This window comes from Bidens hawaiensis, unplaced genomic scaffold (genome assembly GCF_021521415.1).
Source record: "Bidens hawaiensis isolate Kalapana, Puna unplaced genomic scaffold, B.hawaiensis_p1.1 tig00030894_1, whole genome shotgun sequence".
Classification (NCBI taxonomy): Eukaryota; Viridiplantae; Streptophyta; class Magnoliopsida; order Asterales; family Asteraceae; genus Bidens; species Bidens hawaiensis.
Window position 1 is genome coordinate 182,669 of NW_027495181.1, and position 10,174 is coordinate 192,842.

General features: G+C 35.9%; 1 protein-coding gene across 1 annotated transcript; it reads right to left on the reverse strand.

Moving 5' to 3' along the window:
- Positions 1–5,538: 5,538 nt before the first annotated feature.
- LOC143581386 (putative mitochondrial protein AtMg00820) lies at positions 5,539–5,919 on the reverse strand. The gene has a single exon (XM_077064191.1). It carries the CDS (start codon positions 5,917–5,919, stop codon positions 5,539–5,541), a length of 381 nt encoding a protein of 126 aa, XP_076920306.1.
- Positions 5,920–10,174: the final 4,255 nt, after the last annotated feature.

Consider the following 10,174-nt stretch of genomic DNA (forward strand, 5'->3'; position numbering starts at 1 on the left):
TGGAGAACAAGTTTATCCACTGCGAATGTCCGGATGACAAGCGTACTAGGTTCGCATCTAGAGTCTTTGAAGAACGAGCTCTCACTTGGTGGAACTCTTATAAAGCCTTACATGGTGTTGAAGAAGTTTTGGCTATGTCTTGGGAGGAACTTAAGGACGCAATGAAGAGAGAGTTTTGTCCCGAGCATGAACTACAAAGGCTCGAGACGGAGTTTTGGGAGCTAAAACAAATTGGTGGTGACAACTCAACCTACTCGAACCGTTTTAAGGAACTTAGCCTGATAATACCTCACCTTGTAACTCCTTTGGCTCGTGGTATTCGAAAATACATTCGTGGATTGCCGAAAATTTTCCGTGATGCTGTGGTTAGTCGAGACCCTCTCTCAATGGAGGAAGCTATTAATCTTGCTGCTTCACTGTTTGATGACCATGTTAGAGATAGAACCCTGCCTAGTAAGGATGCTGAACCAAACCCTTGACAACTCTAAAACTGATTCCTCAACCGATGCTAAGGCCGAACCCAAACCCAAACCCACTAGTAACCCTTCTCGCCACAAACGTAAAGCCAACCACCACAACTATGCTGTTAACAAAACCAACCCACCACCCTCCAACCAAGATGCTCCTGACAAGAAGAACTATACCGGACCTTTTCCGTTATGCTCTGTTTGTAACTACCATCACCTGCCTCAATCTCCATGTCGCTTGTGCACCAACTGCAACCGTTATGGTCACCTTGCTAAAACTTTTCGTGCATCGTCCAGTACTCAAACTACCCCACCTGCTCAACCCGGTGTTCCTAAAACCCGTACTTGCTATAATTGTGGAGATCCTAGTCATCTTCACAATGCATGCCCTCGACTTATCCATGCACATCAAGCTCAAGTTATGCCTGCCCCCTACTACACCCCTAATGCACATCAAGTCCCAACCCATCAACCATATTCGCTGCAAGCTCCTATCACCAACATGGCTTAACCTTATCAAACTCCCTACCCGCAAGCTCAAGTTTACCCAACTCATTTCAACCCAGCCCCACTTATGCAAGATATTCAAGTTCAACCTATCCAAGCTATCCCAAACCAATCTACCACTACTGCTCAAGTCATCATGGATCCAAGTACCTTAAGTGCTCCAAGTCAAGGGAATCAAGCCAACCGTAATTGAAGATCTTTGGAGACTTTGAAGTTTTATTGCTTTATTTATTTTCATTTTAAGAATATCCTATCTTTTCTGTTTATGCATCGTAATGACTCTTTGGTTATTTTGTGACGTTTGGCGATTTTGAGTTGAACTATGTTTCATGTTTCATGTTTCATCTTATTAATGACGTTTCCTTTTATACTTTGCTAGACTTTGTACTCTTACTTTATTATCTTATTCCTATCCATCAGAATTCATTATAGCGCCTATCTCAAGAAATCCATTTTCTTTCGATCTTCTAAATTTTACTCTTAATAATCAAAAGATGTACTAAGGATTAAATGGTTTTATTGATCAAACTCAAACATTTATCACCTTTTGAATTTTAAATTATCAAAATGTTTGTTTCTTTCAAAATGAGGATTTTAAATGTTTTATAACCCACATGATGAAACAAGTTATGTGGACCATCCGACGATAAGAGTAATTATGGTCCGGAACATAATTATTCAAGTCCTCACATGGAAATCATAATACGTAAAATTGTGTGTCATAACTTAGGACCTAAGGTAGCTTGGGTAACGGTACGAATGACGAAATCATAAGAACATGGTGGATACGCCGCCGGTACATCCTATATATAAGTGCCCTTATCGGATTGTCATTTGAAGCGTTGCTTGGGTTATTAGAAGTTCTATGTTATGATATTTTCTTTGAAAGTTTAATTGTTTTCAAAATGATGAAGTTTTGGTTTTCCTTAATTTCGGGACGAAATTACCTGAAGTAGGGGAGACTGTAACAACTCGGATTTTTCGATAATAAAATATACACATATTTCCCGACCCGTTTTCGTTTTTCGGGAAATTTAATTAATAAAATTATTAATTAATTACAATATATATAAAACTAACCCTAAACTTATATTTTAAACCGTAATGTATCCACTCATAAACTTCAGGGACTAAACTGAAGTATATTCAAAAGATTTTATTAATCTTTAACCCAAACCCAATACCAAAATCCGTAACCCGTATCCATTTACCAAAAACGTGACCCGATTGTTGCTTGATCCTTAATTTTCGTTTTATAATCAAAATTGATCTTCCTATATCGTTTATCTAATTTAAGCCGTCCGAATCCCTAATGTAATTAGGTAAGAATATCATAAACTGATTGTAATTCTAAAATAAACGAATCCGTCTTAAACCCAACACGTGATTTGCTACCTAAACATAATAATAGTTCAATTGCTCTCGTCTGCACCATCTATATAACTCAACGATCAAAACCCTAAACTGAATTGCACTAATATTTGTCGTAACCCTCTATTCGAATCTGGTTCTTACCGCCGAGAGGGGTTCGTCGTCCTCCTTGGTTTCGTCGTCATTCACGGTAATTAAAACATGCATTCCGATCGTCTATCATCCATAATCATCAGCCCTAATCAATTTAAACCAAGCGGGCTGAACAAGAATGAGTATCGTTGGAGTATGTGAAGACCCAAAAGAAGAAGGAGATGGAGGATGCAAAGGAGAGAGCCGCATTGATTGCGAGGGTGGCTAAGCTGGAGGAGAGAGAGAGAAAGAGAGAGAGCGGGATAGGGGATTGATTGAGAGCTAGAAGTTGTGGATTGAAACCCTCCAAAAGCGAGCTGACAGTCAACAGAAGCTGATGACAGATCAATCATTGTCACTCGCTCGTCAACACGAGGAGGGTTCGAGGGTGGAGTCTTGGGTCTCATATTTGGAAAGAGACTTGCCATCATCTTTTCGTCTTGAAGTCAAACTGAAGGATGATTTGGAGAAGGCAACTGATAAGGTGTTTCAGGAGACAGAGAGGCCAGAGGCAAGGATCGGGTTAATAGCAGAAGATCAAGGGGCCACAAGGAATGCCAGGATTCTCATTACTAAGAATCTCGAATTCTGATAGGAGATTGAGAGCTTGAACACAAAGTTGACCAAGCAAGAACATCTAAATGAGGCTCAATTGAAGTTGAACGAGGAGATGGCCAACAAGTATCTAGTAGCCTCAGAGATTATGTAGTTGGCTGATAAAGATATCGAAAATCTCGAGGATCGGCTGGATGCTGCGTCTGGGAGTTGGGTGAATCCTAATGGAGGTAAAAGGAAGAAAGGATAACACACTTCAGCTAGTCCTAGTCGTTGTAGCGATGCTAAAGTGATGATGCCCACTGCTGGTGAAGCCACAGTTGGTGTGATTGTTCTTGTTGGTGATGGTGGAGGTAACGTTTTTAGCACTCCAGTTATTGGAGGTTCTGATGCTAGAAACGTGGAAGAGACTGAGGAGGAGAAAGATGATGACGAGGAGGAGGATGCACACGATAGTTTTGATGAAGAATCCGATGATGATGGTGATGGTGATGGTGATGGTGGTGGTTGTAACAACTCGGATTTTTCGATTATAAAATATACACATATTTCCCGACCCGTTTTCGTTTTTAGGAAATTTAATCAATAAAATTATTAAATTAATTACAATATATTTTTCTTTTTCTTTATTTATTATTTTATCTTTGGGTTTTATATAAAACTAACCCTAAACTTATGTTTTAAACCGTAATGTATCCACTCATAAACTTTAGGGACTAAACTGAAGTATATTCAAAAGATTTTATTAATCTTTAACCCAAACCCAATAACCAAATCCTTAACCCGTATCCATTTACCATAAACGTGAACTGATTGTTGCTTGATCCTTAATTTTCGTTTTATAATCAAAATTAATCTTCCTATATCGTTTATCTAATTTAAGCTGTCCAAACCCTAATGTTATTAGGTAAGAATATCATAAACTGATTGTAATTCTAAAATAAACGAATCCGTCTTAAACCCAACACGTGATTTGCTACCTAAACATAATAGTAGTTCAATTACTCTCGTCTACACCTTCTATATAACTCAACGATCAAAACCCCTAAACCTAATTGCACTAATTTTAGCCATAACCCTCTATTTGAATCTGGTTCTTACCGCCGAGACGGGTTCGTCGTCCTCCTTGGTTTCGTAGTCATTCACGGTAATTAAAACATGCATTCTGATCGTCTATCGTTAATAATCATAAGCCCTGAATCAATTTAAACCAATGTTAAACAGATTGAACGATTGCTTAATTAGGGTTCTTAGTTCAAATTGGGTTTTGGTTAGTATTGTATAAATAAGTTTGTTATCAATCCATAAACAACTGACACACCAGCGCGAATGGCTGGTGTGTGTGTGTGTGTGTGTTAATCTTTGGGCCGGCCACTGGCGATTATTGGTTATTTATATTTTTTTTATTTGTTTTAACTTGTTTTAAATGATTTATGAAATATTATAATTAATATTAAATATTGAATAAACGTTATTTATTTAAACCGACAACATTGAGTTGTCGTTTCTTGTCAATTAATCTCATTACAAGTTTTCATATATATATATATATATATCTTATTAATAATAAATCATCATTATCTTATTAAAACACGACACAATGATCCCTCTGTCACCGAGGTAGCTAAGGGAGTCAGCGATAGGGATGCTAAATTGGAGGACGAATTTAATGCTGATGAAATTGAAAGTACCTGATCGTCAACAAGTGATGTACAGCTTGCAGTAGCAATATACTCAACTTCAGTAGTTGAGTTTGAAGTAGTAGTTTGCTTCTTGATCTGCCATTATGCCAATGCATTCCCAAAGAACAAACATCCTTCATATGTTGATTTTCTTGTCATTTGACAACCTGCATAGTCACTATCTGCAAAACTAACAAGCTGGGTCTTTGTGCTGGATGGATACCAGATCCCTAAGGTAGATGCACCTTTGAGGTATCTAAATATCCTTTTGACAGCACTAAAGTGTGATTCCCTTGGTGAAGACTGATATCTTGCACATACACATGTGGCATGCATTATATTAGGCGTAGATGCAGCTAGATACATAAGAGATCCAATCATACATATATAGAAGGTCTGATCAACATACTCACATGTTTCATCAGGTGATAATAGATCAGTTTTGCTCATGGATGTGGCACTTGTTTTGCAATCAAGTCATTTTAACTTTTCAAGGAGTTTTTTAACATATTTTTATTGATGTATAAAAATTCTTGTTTTAGTTTGTTTAACTTGCATACGCAAAAAGTATTGTAACTCACCCATATTACTCATTTCAAATTCACATGTCATGATATTTGTGAAATCATCACTTAACTTTGGATTTGTAGATCCAAATACAATGTCATCTACATAAATATGAAGAAGAAGTAAGTTTTTTTCCTCCTTTTTGAGAAACAAAGTTTTATCAATTTGTCCTCTTTGAAAATGATTTGAAATCAAAAGCAAGAAAAGTCTATCATACCATGCTCTTAGAGCTTGTTTGAGTCCATAGAGTGCTTTCTTCAATCTGTAGACATATTTTGGATTGAATGCGTCTTCAAATCCTGGTGGTTGTGTTGCATACACTTCTTCTTTAATGTCACCATAAAGGAAATTCCTTTGACATTCATTTGGAAGACTTTAATGTTGTGAGTGGATGCATAAGCAAGAAACAATATGATTGCTTCAAGTCTTGCAACAGGTGAAAAGGTTTCTTCATAATCAATTCCTTCTTCTTGAAAATATCCTTGAACTACTAACCTTGCCTTGTTTTTTATGACAATCCCTCTTTCATCAGTCTTGTTCCTGAATACCCATTTTGTGCTAATAGGTGTGACACCTTCTGATCTTATACACAATTCCCAAACATGCATCTTGGTGAATTGCATGAGTTCCTCTTGCATGGCTTCCACCCTACTATTTTCTCTTAAAGCAATTTAATACTAAGTTGGTTCTAATTGAGATAGAAAACATCAAAGAAGCAAACATTTGCTTGTTGACTTCTCGTGAGAACTCCATGTTGTATTTCACCAATGGTTTGTTCTTGAGGATGGGCAGGTTGAAACACATAAGGTATGATATTCCTTATAGTGCTTGTAGAAGTGGTTGATGAAACTGCTGATGTGATATCAATTATTAAAGGTGGGGGCATTGGGGGTAAAAAACTGTTATGAGAAACAACTGATGGACTTCCAAAGACGGGATGAGAAAGTTCATTTTGAGTAGCAGCTGTTTGATCAGCGGTAGTTTCACAACCTTGAATTCCTTGATCAATAGATTGTGTAGTAGTTTGAATGAAAGTGCTATTGTTTTCTGAGTTTGACTCTTTAAAGAGATATAACTGCCAGAATGAACACTATTATTAATAGTTGCATAACTTTTAGGTTCAAACTATAAGACATCAAGATTAAACAACTCAGCAAGATCATTAGGCATTTTTTAAATCAGACATTTCATTAAATTTAACATTTAATGTTTCTTCTATAGCCTTGTTCTAGAGTTAAAAACTTTATACGCTTTGGAAGTTGAGGAATAGCCTAGAAAATAACCACAATCTACTTTGGCTACAAATTTTGAAATTGAGTCTTTCAAGTTCAATATAAAGCATGGATAACCAAAAGCTTTGAAAAAAGAGATTAATGGTTTACTTTTATAAAGAATTTTATAGGTTGTTTTCTCATGTATTTGATTTATTAAAATCCTGTTTTGAATATATCCTGCAGTGTTAACTGCTCCAGCCCAAAAGTATAAAGGTAGCCCTGAGTCAACAAGGATGGATCTAGCAGTTCAACTAATGTCCTGTTTTTCCTTTCCAATACACCATTCTGCTGAGGCTGCCTTGGAATGTTGAATTGCCTAATGAGCTTTTGGAGATATAAAAAGGTATCTAGCACTTCATTCTTAAATTCAATTCCATTGTCACTTCATAGGATTTTGACTGGTAGATCAAATTGTTTCTCCACTTGTACAATGAAGTTCTTAATCTTTTTAGCTGTTTCATCCTTTGAGTGCAAGAAGAATGTCCAAGTGAAATTTTGAGTAATCATCTACAATCATAAGACAATACCATTTTCTTTCCAAGACTCAGTATTCTAACTAATCCAAAAAGGTCCATGTGCAAGATATTAAAACAAGCAATAGTTTTGGATTCTTCCATGGATTTATATGAGACATTCTGTTGTTTGCCTTTTAAACAAGCAACACGGTTTTTGTCACAGACTTATTCTTTGACAGGTATACCTCTAACCAATCGTTTCTTGGTTAGGTTGTTAATTATTTTCAAATTAACTTGACCTAGTCTACTGTGCCATAAGTATGCTTCTTTGATTGATGCTCTACTAAGAAAACATATTTCAATACGAATATTGTTATCCTTATGCATGTCTACAGCATATACATTGCCACTGCTGTTTGCAGCTAACAAGGTGTTTTCTACAATCAATTTTTCAATTTGCATAGCATAATTGGAGTTGACAATTTTACATGTTTTCTTAGTAAAAAAAGAACCATATTCCTTATCACACGTCTGTTATACACTAAACAAATTGAATTTCAATTTTTCTATTAAGTTAACATTGTCAAAAGTTAACTTACCTGCTTCAACCTTACCTGAGCCTAGAACACTTTCTTTCTCATTATTGCCAAAGGATACAACTCCTCCTCCATGTTTCTTGAATTTAGAAAGAAGAGACACGCTTCCTGTCATGTGCCTAGAGCCTCCACTATCCACATACCATAAACTTTCAATGCATGTGAAATCTTACTCATAAGCAGAAGTTTTAAGTGCTTTTGCATCAGCAGTTTGTGAATCTGTCGGAACATCAGCTGTCATAAGCACTTGGATGGTTTCATTGTTGAAATCATTTTTCATCTCCTTTTCTTCACTTGACTCTATATTAATAACCACAAGATCCAGATCCTTTGTGGTCATATTTTTACGAAAAATACTCCAGTTAGCAAATTCTTATGTGAAGAAACTTGTTTTGGTTTTATCATGATTTGAAAAAGATGAACTAGGTTGAGTAACCAGGTTAGGCTGGACTTGTTTATTAATAGGTGACATAAAAGGAGGTTGAACAAATTGCATCTGCTGCATGGGCTGAGGTGTTGGTGCATACTGATATGGAGGAGGACCGGTATTAGGCATGTTTAAGGTTTGAGCAAAATGTGTTGTGGAATGGTTATTAGAGGATTGTTACTATGAATGAGGATGGAGAAGTGAACTTGGATAGGTTATTATAGGCTGAACATAATTTGGACTAGGCAATGACATTGGTCTGCATTCCCGTGCAAAGTGTCCTAGTATGTCACACTTATGACATATCATTTTCGTCTTATCATAGCCCACTTTTGTCCTATTATTGATTCCAGGAAATTTCCTTCATGTCCTCTAGTAAAAAATTTGTTTGTTCTGATTGTCAATAATGCCAATGAATTTAGAATCTCCATTTCTAAATCAACTGGATCTATGTGTTGCAAGTCTTCCATAATAAATGAAAGGTTTTTAGGCACATATGGAGAATTCTCTTGGGCAGCAATGCTTGATTCTCAACTGCTCAATACCAGTTGTTATGTCAATGTGATAGTCATAACTTTGGTCATCAGTTTGAACAGATTGAGTCTCTTGATACAAAAGTGCTGATCCTATGGTGAAATCATTGGCTGATTTTCCAGGAGTAATCAACTTCTTCTTTGACTTATCTCTCTTTCAAAGGTAAGTAACATACCATGAAGAGTGGTCAGACTCAAATCTTGAAAATTTTGTAACGTTTTTAGTATGATAGCATGAGTTTCCTAATTTTCTAGAAGTGATCTTAAAAATCGGCTGTTAAGAGCAGAGTTTGTATAGGTAACATCAACCATTGTTAATTCACTTATTAGAGTTGTGAATCGCTCATACTATTGAGTTAAATTCTCTCCTCTTAAATGACAAAATGCTTCATACTACTGCCTAAGAATTTCACAAGTATTCTCAAGGACTTGCGGAGCACCATCATATTGTTCTTTCAGTGCATCCCGCAATGCCTTAGCAAACTTGTGATGAATTAATCAGCCATAAATTTCATTTGGAATTGTCATGGCTAATATAGCATGAGCTTTGGCATCCAGTTCAAAATTATGCAGATCCTGATCAGAATAATCCTTGGGATCCTTCTTGATCGTCTTGTTTCCATCCAATGGATCAACTGTTTCAGGGGAATGAGGCCCATGAACTGCAGATCTCCAACAACCAGTGTTTTGGCTGCATATATGTTGGAGCACTCTTTGAGCCCATATGTTATATTAACCTCGAACCAACATGGGTTGATTGGAGGTTGAAACAGTGTTATGAGGATCCTGTATGAAAGACATGATTCTCAATTCAATTGGTCTCTCAATAATAACAAAGTATGAAACAGATTTTTGATCCTTTTAGAATCTACAACTGGAATTATCAAATTGAGCTTAGATCTATGATATTAAATTGATTGTTATATCAAATTCAGAGATCATGTGATCTGATACCAATTTTTAGAACCGTAGATCTACAATCTAAGCTAATTGAACACAATTCAACTAAGTGAAATAGTAAACTATTGATCTAATCCTTTGAACGGATTAGTTATCACTATGATTGAAATCATATTTGAATTACAACTTTAATCAGTATATGAAATGAACAAATTTAAACAACATAATTCATTTGAGTTTTATTAGTAGGTTTCATATGAAAGAACAATTATACATTCACTATAATCGAATGATTGCAATCTATTGCTCCCTCTCAACCTTAACTCATCACTCACACTGGTTTTTCTAGTACAGAAGTAAACGAATCAAGTGAGTATTGTACGTAAAAAAGTGTTAATGAAAAAAAGACTCTCTTCTTCATTTTATACATGTATGAAACTACTAATAATCTAAAGGTGATAGTGACATCTAACAAAAACGGTTACAAACTACTAATGAGATTATTACAAACAATTGTCTATATGGAATCCTATGCTAACTACTGATCTTTGTTAAACAGCTGATATTTGAGCCATCAGTTGTTTATCTTCAGCAGTTTAGATCTTAAATAGTTTGTTGATCAGCTGTTGTGTCTTCAGCAGCTTGCAACATCAGATGTTTGGAGCAGTAGATGTCCAAATGTCATAATAGAGAACAACTGATGTTTGA